Source organism: Gymnodraco acuticeps, unplaced genomic scaffold (genome assembly GCF_902827175.1).
Source record: "Gymnodraco acuticeps unplaced genomic scaffold, fGymAcu1.1, whole genome shotgun sequence".
Lineage (NCBI taxonomy): Eukaryota > Metazoa > Chordata > Actinopteri > Perciformes > Bathydraconidae > Gymnodraco > Gymnodraco acuticeps.
The window spans coordinates 170,017-183,570 of NW_022990225.1; the positions used below are offsets into that span (position 1 = coordinate 170,017).

General features: G+C 42.9%; 1 protein-coding gene across 1 annotated transcript in view; it reads right to left on the reverse strand.

Moving 5' to 3' along the window:
• plxna4 (plexin A4) overlaps nt 1-13,554 on the reverse strand; it is a gene marked incomplete at its 3' end in the record, with an annotated part of 211,080 nt that overhangs the window by 168,670 nt on the left and 28,856 nt on the right. Inside the window, exon 3 of the mRNA XM_034218841.1 lies at nt 8,228-8,410. Within this exon, the coding sequence (XP_034074732.1) occupies nt 8,228-8,410 (183 nt within the window). The remainder of the gene's footprint in view (nt 1-8,227; nt 8,411-13,554) is intronic.

Sequence of the window (13,554 nt, forward strand, 5' to 3'; positions counted from 1 at the left end):
TGAACAAGCTGCAAGGATATACAAATGATGCACATATTAAGCATTTCCCGGCTTCAAAAAGCCAACTCTTCCCAATGTCTGCTTTGCTCACTGTGGTCTGGCAATGCTTAGTAGGCATTATCCTGGATTACAAGCATTGTCAATGTGTATAGACCACATTTACTTTGTTAGCAATCAGCCTCAGCAAAACAAGCAGTAGTAGGAAGCAACATTGGACTACATAGGAAGTTGGAATGTGTTCATGTGTTCTCCACATAGTAGATATCAAACATATGGTTAACAGTAAAAACATGTAGTAACGAAGTAAACTAGTCATTTGAAATTACCCTGAGGTCTGAAATCTTGAGATTGCTTGCTGAAGTATTAGGCAGTCATCCACCGAGAAGAGATCAAAGACTACAGGCACAAATTAGACTTGTGATCAAAGCACAGCAGCCAACCTTGTCTTAACCGTGAGCCGGCAACACATCAGAGTCAACTATAATCCAAACTGCCCGGATACCAAGGATCAGGCTGAAGTTAGTCATTTTCTCTTTACAACTTCTATGCTGGCTCAAGGCTTTCAACTCCATGTACACACTGCGGAGAATAGTGACTCAAATCACTCACAGCTCAATTGGCTGCCACACTCTGCTCAAAAGGTGCAGACTCACGAGAGTGAAATGAACATCAAACTCTATTTCACCACTTTCACCCTCTCCTTCCATCAGACGGTCTCCCTTTACCTATTCTTGAAATTCTCTCCATCCGTCTCTGTAGCTTTCGCCCATTAATCTTGTGGGCCGATTTTGCCCTCTGCACTCTTTCTGTCTCTCTTTGCTAAGCTTTTCTGTAGCTGTTCTACCACCCCGTCTTCATGTCAAAAAAGATCTGGGCAAATTAAAAAACGATTTCTGTGAGCCTAGTGTCTGAATACTAATTCAATTTTTTCGAAGGCGGCTGGAAAAAATTTCAAAATATCTAGCAGCGTAACATCAAGTTGACATTCTGAGGTTGTTTAATTTTACTCTGACTAAGAGCTGTAGCAGCTAATCAGCAATGTCAGAGCAATATAAACAGCTGCAGCACTACTGTACATGGACCATGATTCATAGCTGGAGGCTCACCTTTGCGACAAGCCGCAGCAATACAGGAGTTTAAAGCAATGAGCGGTTCTGTGTGTGTGTGTGTGTGTGTGTGTGTGTGTGTGTGTGTGTGTGTGTGTGTGTGTGTGTGTGTGTGTGTGTGTGTGTGTGTGTGTGTGTGTGTGTGTGTGTGTGTGTGTGTGTGTGTGTGTGTGTGTGAGTGTGTGTGTGTGTGTGTGTGTGTGTGTGTGTGTGTGTGTGTGCGTGCGTGCATGTATAGGACTATTGCCCTGCTCAGCCCCTGGCAGCTCATCAATTATAAAAGAGCCCCGGAAAGGAGGGATAAAGCCACAGCAATGACATCTATAAATACACACCTGAATGACACACGTGAGGTGAACTGCTATTTTTGCATACGACCACATAAAGGCATACACAAGAGGGTGGACAGCCAAACGAACTGAACACAATGTCACCCAGCATATCAGGGCACTTTGTGTTGAGTCAGGAAGGCACAGTGCACAGACGCTGTTCTTTGCTAACTGTAGCCCCATGTGATACTCTGTGTAAACCAGAAGAGAGATTGCTTTCCTCCTCTTTCCCCATTTATTTGACCATCTAAACACTGTGTTGCATTGAATGCCCGAATGGAAAAGTTAAGGTGTGTTCGTGCATGGGTAAATTGCATTATAGTCTGGAGGACATGTTCTATCATTCCCTGGTGGCCCCTTACGTAGCACCTTACTCCGTGTCCATGTCCCTCCACTTTTCCATTTAGCCCTTGGTTTAACTCTGTATCCATCCGTCTCTACTTCCTCTTTCTCACTCGCACCATGTGTTGTACTCTTAGCAATACATCCCATCTGTTTCTCTGTTTCGGTCTTTTCTGCATCCATCCATCTGACTGTCTCAATCTTCAAGTCCTCCTTGAATTTTGTTTAGACTGTACATCAATTGAATCTTCCTTCCCTGCTTCTATCTGTCTCTCAAACCCACTATTCACACCCATCTCCCCCCTCCTTCCCCTCCAACTTTATCCAGTATCAATCTAAAAGCAAACACGAAGGCTTCCTGTCTGAATTCAACATGAACTGCTGCCCAGTCAGAGCCTCTGGCTGCTGGATGAGGTGTTTTGTGTTGGCAGCTGGCAGGGCAAGTAGTGTGGGGATTGTGAGCACACGAGGCAACCAGTACCTTCTGATCCTCTTCCCAGGCCATTACTGGACTTCTCTTCTCATTAGCTCCCATGATTTTCTGCACTGCATTTACTAATAAATACACGGACACTCATATACAAGTACAACACACACACACACATTATTTAACAACTCCCTGAATCAAGAGGAGAAATTGGATTTTGGAAGGGAGCCTAAGCTAACATTGTGCAACAAGCAATTACCAGAAGAAGATGTATGTGAAAACAATTGGCCAGTAACAATGGTGCAAAAAAAAGGGCTCAGAAAAGAAGCATAAGGTGAAGGCGGGGTGGAGGGGGCTGCTGAGGGGTTCCCATTGACTGCTTCCCCTTGACATGCCTTTCTATCTCTACAACAAATAGCAGAGCAAAGCTGGGTAACAGACAGCAGTTAACACAGCGAGACCAAAACACCAACACATTAATATTGTGTGTTCAATCAGCCTTAAAGCTGTGAGGTGGACAGCACCTGTCATCGAATACAAGCCCAGTCTGATCCCATTAGATCGTCCTAATGTGCACTCAGTCCAGTATTAGCATAATGTCAACACTTTGGGAGCGGTACTGCAAGCTTCTCTGGGAATGAAATACATGTGTATCACAATATACTCGTAGATCTGCATGTGTGTCTTCCCAGTGTTGATGCATTCCATACATTTTATCCTGTGTGTAGAAAAGCCTGTGCTGCCATGGCAACTCACCACTGAGCATGCTTTGCTGCTGCGCTAGCTGGTGTGGGAGCAGCAACACACACACTCACACACACAGTGCCAAGGCAACTAGGAAGACTGCTGAGGAATACTTAACAGTTTGTGAACATTTACATTCTGGGAATACTGGCTAAAAGCAGCAGCGATTTAGACTACTGGGCAGAATGAACAGATTACTGGGTGGGGCTGTAATGGCTACTGGCCAATGTGATAGCAGCAGTGTGTGTCCGATTGTGCACCTGTGTTGAACAGCATTGTGTAGAATTACAAGGGTGGGGAGGAGGGTTAAAAACATAAACCACGGTCCATACACACTCATGATGCTCACCCTTCCTAAAGCATATTTCATCATTAGCTCTAAGCAGTTAATCCTCTGCTCCACTGACCATGGCTCAGCTCAGCTCATTTCAATAATCTGCATCTGGGCTAACCAACCCATCACACACACAGACAAGCACACACACACATACACACACACACATGCAAAACAAGGACACAATCAACGCACGAAACATATGGGATTGGTCCAGAGCAATAAATATCTTACGTAAAAGCTCTTACGCCGACACACACGTACGTACATCCATCCATCTATAAACTACAGTGCCAACAGCAAAGCCAGTTAGCACAACAGCACTCCATCAACATTCAGACAGGGAAGGCCACATACATGAAGTATTTATTTATAGTGATTATAATAAGTTCAAAAGAAAATAACTTGACATATACTTCAATCGATTTGCCTCTGCCATCTAAAACATCGTAACCGGCAACTGCATGTCCGGCTGCAACACGTCCTTAGTAACCAATATAAATCATTATTATTATCATACATCCTCAGAGTAATATGATGCAGAGCAGAATGTTATACTGATACAGTTGTTGGCATAGGTAATAGGCATGGGAGAATGAGTTAAGACAAAGTGGAAAGACCATTTTATGATTAGTCGACTCTCTCCTTTCTTGCTCCCTTGTCAGCCACATTATTCTTCCTTCATTTTCCCAATCTATTCCCGCTATCTTTCTCTGTGATAGTTTCTATAGAACACCTAAGATTTGAATGGATCGTCACAACCCAACACCCTGCTCTTTGCCTTTGGCCAAATACTAACCAATGCTTTGTGAAGTCCTCTGTGAATAAGCTGTTTCTCCTGTATACCATCACCTTGAAGCAGCATGCATGGCTTTGCTTTTACAGACACTACCTTAGGCACTGCATTTTATAAACAGGTGGTATAGAAAGCACAGAAACACACAAAAACCTCTAAACTAAGCTTCTTCGACCTCACTACCTCTGCATGCTATGCCTTTGTCTATGTCAAGTTCAAGGTCAGCTGCTCATTGTATTGAGCGCCAATGCTTCCCCATCGGGAAGGACAGAGTGGAGATGCATTAGCACCTCAGCAGGTGGCCACCAATCTCATCTCTTCTCTCTCTTTTTTTCCTCCACTTCTACCCTCAACACATCCATCTCGTCCCATAGTCCACCTCTCCATCCACGGCCCCATGGGGGTACCTGACTGGCCTTTGTGCAACAGTGTGTGCCTGGGTGTTAACTGTTCATTGATGCATGCAAGTGTGCTTATCTCAATTCATGCAATTGTGTGCACTTTGTGAGTATCATGCATGTGTGTTAGTACAGAAGTGTACCCCTCATGCTAATGTGTAGTCTGACCAGATGACCATGAACTGAACCAAAGCCCACAGGGGGTTAAGCCTTTCCCCTTGACCTGCTGCTGTGCACTGACCTGCAGAAAATGAGTTTAAACCTTACCCAGCCATAGCCTTTTATCTCCATCACATCTCCATCTCCTCCTTAAGCCACAGACCAACGCACACACAAACTGACCGACAGACAGGCGGACAGAGGCCATATGGTCCATTCACTTACAATGGCAGGAGGTAGCCATCAAAGAGCTCTCACAGCAGCTCCACTCGGCCATGGACGGAGAGACGGAGGGGGAGATGGATGAAGGGTAAAGGAAAAGGGAAATTAGAAGAAGGGGGCTAACAGAGGTGGAGTAAGGGAGGGGATACAACAAAATAAGAGGAGAAGAAATGTGGTGAGGGTAGATATATTCTATAAATTCAAAACAGCTACAAGTGAAGGGTAAACAAAAAGAGTGGGGAGAGACTTGGATCCTGGTGGTGTCAGGTTTTGAGACTTTTTTTTTGTGAGAGAATAAGGGCCAAGCATAGCTGTAGCTGTGACCATGTACAGAATTTTACTGATTCAACAACACTGCTCGTTTCCGCTGACAGGAGGGTGGTAGGAAATTCAGCTTAGACTGTGTCAATACAGACTTTACACAACACAGCCACTCAGCATCAGAGACATCTAAGGCCAGGGCTATGTTTGTGTGTGTGTTCTTGTACTGACATTTTTGTGAGGACAAACCTGATATTGGTACAACATGAGAAAAAAGTGTGGACCTGACCTCTTTAAAGGACTGTTTAAGGGTAGAAACTTTTTGATTTGGTGAGTTTCTTCCTGGACCAACCTCAGTTTGCGGTTTTTTCAAATGTATCCCATCTCCTTTCTTCATGGGCCCACATTACATTAAACAACTCAATGTAATAGAGTCTTATTAAAAAAAGTCTGTCTGCTGCTATTCCAAATATTGTTCCATGCCTCCTACTGATGTCACTTTATGTTGATGTTGAGGTAAGGGTTGTTATTGTGATAATCAAAATTAGGTTACAAAAATAACCATATCGGAAGTCTGGTCCATATATCTCACATTATACTAGCAACTTTTACTCTCAACCTCGCTACACATAAAACGATGTCCCAAGCAAATGTATTTCATTCACTCAGCTTCCTGCCCAGCATGATGTCATAAACATGAACCTGTAAACACTAACATTTAGCTCACCCAAACACCAATGCATTAAAGTCCATCCACTCTCTTTACCGTAATGCTTATATTTATTCAGGGTGACGTGTTACAGGTTCATAAATAACACTGACAAAACAGAGAGACTGAAAGATAGTGTGTGACTGAAGGAGTGAGGGAAAGGGAGGCAGGGGGTTGAGGGATGGAACAAGTAAGGTGGAGGAGTGTATATAAATCAACATCCATTAGTGGAGGGGTTATAAAGTCACTGATGAAGGAGGTGGACAGAAGCTGAGGCCTTTTATTGTCTTGTTGTTGTCTTTTATTGCCTGTGATGTCATCTAATGGTATACAGTTAACGACAGGGGAGGAGAAGTATGTACATGGGAGGGGAGGATGGGGTTGTAATGGGCCGCTGTGTGCATGTGTGTAGGTCTGTGTTGAAACAGGATATTGATCATCCTTTGTCAAAGATGGCATGTGTCGTTGGACTTTCTTTGCCCTGATATACCATATGTGCACAATCTGATCATATTCCTGTCAAGTGCCAAAATGTACTTTTAAGAGGGATGACTGGAGGAAAGTCATAGAAAGACCAAGAAATCAAGCAAGATAACCAGGAAACTGTTTCCAACATCCTCAAGCACCTACTTGAAATGCACAAAGAGTATACGCCCCTAAATCTCCCCCAATCACACTCATTGTGAGCAGTACTGTAGGTGTAAAATATGATTACTTATTTCCCCTGTTTGGAACATCTAGGTGTAGAAAATGGTCTTACAACATGTAAAGACACCGCCTAACCACTCCGCTCCTGTGCGGAAAAACACTAACAAGGGCAGTAATCAACAATATCGAACAATGTAAAAACTAGCACTCCTGCCTGCCTGTGTATCTTAGGAAAAACACTCCTTAACATCAGCTGCTTGTTCTGCATCAATCACATTTTAGTTCAACTTCTTCCACTTGGTATTCCATCTTTCTTCATTCTGTGCACTCACACACTTCCCTCCCCCTTTTAAGACTCGGATCATGTCAGGAATAATGTCCATCTTTCCAAAGGTTCCCCTCAGCTTGATCTTCCTCTGCACCCCTCTGTCTCTCCATCCTTCTCTTCTTCCTCCACTCTGTGTAATACTGGTTTCCCCAGGCCTGTGAGGCTCACTGCCCTGGCATTAGTCTCAGTCATGGTCTACAATATGTGTGTTGGAGTGCGAGAACATGGGAGTAAAAGCACAGGAGTCACCTCCCTTCTATCACACCTAGCAGCAGTGCATCATCCTATTAGCCCAAAAAAAGGCTGCCACACGAGGGAGGGCAAAGGGGCATGGGGGGAGTCGAGGGTGGAAGCAACAACACGCCAAAACCCAGCTTATCCACTGCTGTTTAACTCTGAGGGAGACAAATCTTGTTTAGCCAAGGGCTTTGCTGTCACACAGAGTGTGACATGTTTTTCAAGGGAGAGATATTTATGGTCAGAGATGTTCACAAACACGTGCAGCTGCAAAATATTTCCACAGGTTTTTAGGAGCTTCAAAGCAATAAGAGCCCATCAAAATACTATTAATTGAATCATTCTCTAGATTCCCTTGTATACTGTAAGGCAGTTAAGTAATCACCGAAAAAAATATGTATTTCATCCTATTCTGATCCCTTAATGTGGCTCAAGAAACACATAAGAAACTTTGCCTAATCGATTCTGCAACATGCTGATCTGTGCTGTCTAGCAACTTCTGCAACATGCTGATGTGTGCTACAATCTGCCCCTAGGGCTCTGGATTGTAAGTCCATAGTGAAGGAAAAGTACAGCGGATAGTCCTGATACTGGGTGTATACCAGTGTGGTAAATGGTGCAGTGGATAAGGAGGATGTTGAGAGATACCAAATAGGCTCGCACTAGGAATAAAACCCCCTCAGGGGCTCTCCTGATCCCCCCTCCTCAAAACACACACACACACATTCAAATTCTCTACACAGTGAAGTACATACACTTCCTGCATTCACTATCCCTCTCTTTCATGCACACACACACACACACACACACACACACACACACACACACACACACACACACACACACACACACACACACACACACACACACACACACACACACACACACACACACACACACACACACACACACACACACACACACACACACACACACACACACACACACACACACACACACACACACACACACACACACACACACACACACCTCTCCCCCCTGCAAATGCAGCCGACTCAGCTGATATGCCTGAAAGTCAATCTGCCTCACTACTACTATCCTTCCTCCAATCCAGCAGTCCCCAATTCCCAGCCCTTACTCCACATTATAACAGAGGGGAACCAAATCTCTGCCTCCATCAATTCAGCCACCTCTGCCATCCTTCATCCTGTATTCCTGCTCCTTACCTTCTTGACGCGTCCGTTTTTTGTGCCCACGAAGACCAGCGAGTGGTTCTTGTAGACGTATGCAATGACGGAGGTCATTTTGTCAACAGCGTCGGTTAAGAGAGGCTTGCCATGCACCATCTCAGACACGCCCAGCGGTGCATTCATGTCCAGGCCACAAAAGTCATCATCAATGGTCAACAGCTGCATTGGAAGAAAAGACGACAAAAGAATACATTTAAAAAAATTAGATTTAGTTTCTCTCATTATTAATGTGTAGAAGCCAAATTCCTCTTAATAATAATGTTTTTTGTTGCCCTAAAAGATGTTCAGTGTATTCATTTTTTGCTTTGGGATAGGTACATGTGTTTGTTATAATATTTCATCATGGAAATCCAATATTAAGCCTTGAGGGGGGCACTTTCTTTCGGCCTTTAACACTCCTATAAGAGGGCAGCTATAGCCAGGTCTCATGTGAGGCTTTAAGAATGGCGGTAACATAATAAGTGACCACACTCAATTGCCAATTCATCATCATATTATACAAATTATTTGTAGTAATAGCAAGCTATTGGAGTTGTTGTATGAAATCTACTTATAAATAATATCGGATCTTGATAGTCTAACTCAGGGGTCTCAAACTCAAGGCCCGGGGGCCAAATCCGGCCCGCGACTTCGTTTTATGTGGCCCCGCAAGAGCTTGCAAAGAATATAATACGTTTATTATACGGTTACATTCCACTTTACAGAAGCTCGTTGCCCATAAACTACATGTCCCACAATGCATCTCGTTTTGTGACATGTGCGCTGAAGAGACTTTCAATTATTTGCCGTGGACTTCTGCTTTCAGACGTAGTTAATTACTAAGTTATTATCCTATCCGATAATAATCCAATTCAGAGGCAATAATGTAATATAATACATTATATATATATATTATATAGTTACAACCGGCCCTTTGAGTGCAACCTTTATGCGAATGTGGCCCGCGATGAAATTGAGTTTGACACCCCTGGTCTAACTGCATACACAATAATTAGAGCCTCAAGGCAACCTGGTCTGATGAATGAAGAGTTAACTCAGGATTAATGAATGTAAGAATCAATATTTTGTGTCCGATATTCCTGGAAGTGACAGTTATGGATAGGGGGGAGGTCAACAAAGGAGACACAGTTTGAATATGAGATAGAACATGTCAGCATTTGTATGCCAGTGTGATTCTGCTCGTTCACAAGAAACGGAAAATGTGGAAAGGAGTAGGAAAGAGATGAAGATGGAAGAAGACTGCAGTCAGGCTCCAGCTCTGTAATAGTGCCAGAGGCTGCTCTGTCAGGCACAATTCCCCACCGTCCACCCAACGCAACAGCAACTGCAGAAATGCCAGTGCGGCAAGATATTCAATGTGAAATGATTCAAAGTGAACTGAGTGAAATACAAATAAGTTCTGCATCGTCACACTGAGGCAAATCCCTGCAATGCATCTAAATATATATACAATCTGAATCAGAGAAGGGAGAAATACAAGCCTTGATGGAGGTTCATCTGTTATGCTTTCAGTGTGGACATGCTGCTGTGATTTTGTTATTAGATACAGAGGGGTGTGTTTCATGTAGAGTGCCTCTCTACATTGTGTCCTTGCATGCATGTGTTTTCTCCTGCGGGGTGATACTCATACCAGTCACTGTGGGCAAAATGACTTATGGCTTTTGATAAGAGAATAATGGTGCTGGGGATTGGTCATTATTCTGTGTGTATGGAGATTTGAAACACTGGGTTTAGTACTGACGCTGGCATTGCTCTTGATTAATTGCTTGGCAATGTGGTGTGGGTTGCTATGAAGAATGAGGACTTGGGAGTTGACACCGTCTTTACGTTCCTTCAAAATGCACAAAAAATGTTCGGTAGTAAGGGGAGTGGGTATGAGTTATGAAATATGAGGATTTATATGACCTGATGACAAGTAATTGTTTGCAGACTGATTTGAATGTTCAAATTAAGCCCTTGGTTTGATATGAATGCTTAAGCATGCATTGGTTGAATTATAACCCAAATATAATAATAGCTAGAATGTGAAACAAAAAGACCTTGTCAGGTTAGGCAAAGCAAAAGATGGTGATGTCAGAGTTTTAGCTTAAGGCAAGTTATCTAGACCGTACAAAGAAGTATCCTTCCTTCAGAAGACAAAGGTGAATATGTTTCCTTGAGATGTTGGCTCTCATTTGCCTTAAAACCTATCGAACCATTTCAAATCAGCAGCATGGTGGTTTGAACTGTCAGAGGTGGGTGCTCTGGGGAGCAGAGGGTCTTTTAGTTTATGTCTTATCTTTCGTTTTTCCTCCTGGAAGTGCACCCCCTGGGCTTTCGATCAATCTTGCAAGCACCAAGTGTCTCCTCACAACCTTTCAGTAAAGGCCATCATCATCATCAGAAGCCTCAGACTGGGCCACAGAGGAAAAATGAGGACTGCTTTCATTAGACAAATGGAGCATGGCCGGTCTAGAGCACAATGAGCTTTAGGCCATAACATGGGCTTATATGAAGTGGTATAGATGATCGATGGAGGTGACCTGAATGTGGGTCAAGTTCATGTCATATGGTTAGAGGGTTGAGATGAGGACAACAAGGAGTCAGGTGAAAGACAAGTGGAGAAGGGTGAGATGATAAATAAGAATGCAAGAGCTACTGAAGAGAGTCAACAAAGATGAATATTGATGCAAGGGGAAAAAAACAGTTAAGTGGACATTCTTTCCTTGAATTCCCTCCCTCTACTGGCCTTTCTCCCCCCTGACCTTTTCAGAATGAGCTGTTGTCAAGAATTCACTCTCTACAGGTCATGTAGATGGCTCACTGTTAGATGAATGGAGCTCTGAAGAGAACCAGGGTCACTACGTGAAATAACTGACGTATCACACTGGTTTACCGTCCGTCCCCTCCTCTCTCTTATTTGAGACAACAACCATCTTTCCAAAATTGATATCCATCACTATAGTGTCAGTATGTATGTCCACTGTGAGTTCTCTCCAGTTACCACTAAAGCTCTTATCTATGCATTTGTTAATATTCATTGTTTTTATGACAGAAAGAAACCCCCTCTCTGTGTTGCCATCAGTTATAAAGGAGCCTCATCATCCATAGGTTGAAAGGTTAACAGGGTCTATCACACGCAAAACGGGTACTTTGTTGTATTGGGAGAGTCGATGATTGAATGCGGCCTCAAAAGATAAAATGTGAAGCCATTTCTCCCAAGATTGATTACTTTTCTAAAAGAGCAAAAGTGGTTTTCAACATTAAAAATCACTTTATATTATCTGTGAGTTTCTGTCAACACATTGTGTCTGTAAGTAAAGGGTGATGTATGTGCAAGAAAAGGATGTTGTTATGAGCTATTGTGTGTATATGTGTTTTTATCTTGTCACTGCTTTATTATTTCTACTAGTTGCCAATCGCAGCTGCCATCTCTGTCCCGCATTCTGCAATCATATGAAATATACTTTGTCTGTCAGGAGGCAGACGCATTTTCGTTACAGCACCACCATAACATGACATTTGCAGTTGTGAAGACAGGCACGTCTCGGAATACCAAATAATATGAATGCAGCCCATGACATTGTCTGCCAATAACACACTGCTGTCAAAGCTCCCATCACGTTTTATGTGTTTTTCTGTTCCCTCAATCCACCTCATTAAAAGCATATTCCAACACAGGGTTTTTAGTTTTCACAGCTTTTTCTCTGTCAAACATTTCAGTCCAACTTTTGCTAGTTTTCAGTGGAACACTTTTATTCTCAGATGCTTTTTTGATTTGTACCATTTCAGCATAGACAGAAGTGATCGATTGTTGTAGGAAACAAGAAAAAGGTTTAGATATTCCCATGCTTAACGAGTCGTTAAGACTGCTCGCGTATAGATGAATTGAATACGTCACAAAGGACTGCTGTTCTTAAATAAGATTGCTTAGGTATACTAACAAATTGCTTTCAATTATCCAATCAACTTCTTATTCAAAGTAAAAAAGTTTTGGAAAACGTCTTATCCTCAATTCCTGAGTGCTGCTGATTATGATTTAATCAAATAATGATGTTGTACACATCTAAATATATATGTGCATACTTCCGATTAACCACTCAAAGGTCTTGAATTCACAAACTCAGTTCTTGCTCAGGGCTGATGGGTATTTCTGCCAGCGTCCCGTAGCGTAGCAACATAGGAGGAAGACCGAGGGATCCTCCGTGAAGACAGAGGGACAGGAGAGCGGAGCCTCTGTATTTGGACAGAGGCCAGGCACTGAGGCAGAATCAGGTCACTCTCAGCCATATCCATCTCTGTGCTTCTGTTTGCCTGCCAGCCCCGGCACAAAGAGAGCTCTCTTCTGGACTGTGCGGAGGGATCAGCAGATACCGAGTGCAGAGAAGAAGAGGGGGCAGCGGGCGCGCGTGAAACAGAGAGAGAGAGTTGCTCAATACGATTAGTGGGGACTGAAAGAGACCCGCTCTACCACGCTCTCTGATGCATGGCCTAATCTGGGCTTGCACTGATGTGAGGGCCCGTTCCATTGGCTGCAAGTTCACCAAGTTAATGACACACGTTAAACATTTCGCCTCATGTCACTGCTCCAGCGTCGGATGCTCCAAAGAGTCCAGTTCCTTGTACTAACTTTGTTTTAGTATACTCATTCTGTTCATTGTATTTTTATAATAAGAAGGCAGCATGAAAACTGTGCAGTTTATGAGAGCCTTGTTTTTAACTCTGCTTATAAAGAATGGCTAGAGGAGTAAAATGAAAAGCAATATATGGCCTTTGGTTGCTCGTCATATAATTAGCCTCTTAGACTTCCTTTAGCATACTGTGCAAAATGACTGACCTGCCAGGATGATTGGCGGCACCAGAGAAGTATGTCATGACTAAGTGGCTTTGCAGTGTTCATTGTAAGATATAATGTCAACATTCAACCCAACAATACTAAAACATTAGCTGTATGACTGCCTGCCTAAGTCTCTCTGAAGTAAAGCAGCTCACAATGGTTAGAAGGCATAAAAGCAAGTCTAATCCTTATCATTCATAATTAGCTCTACACTTAATTTGTATACGTGCTATGCATGAACTATTTAACTCATTATGACTCTTGTTTGACTGTCTATGGTGGCAGTAGTTAAATCTAGAACTTATGCAGGACTTTTGTATAAGACTGCATTAGTTTTTAAATATGTGAACCTATTACACTGCCAACTGAGTGTACGACTAATGAGTGTCTGAAATGTTGGCTGACAGGAAATGGCTAGTTAATTGAAGTTTTACAAAGTTGTAATGCAGCAAGTAGCTAGTAATAATAATAATAATAATAATGCATT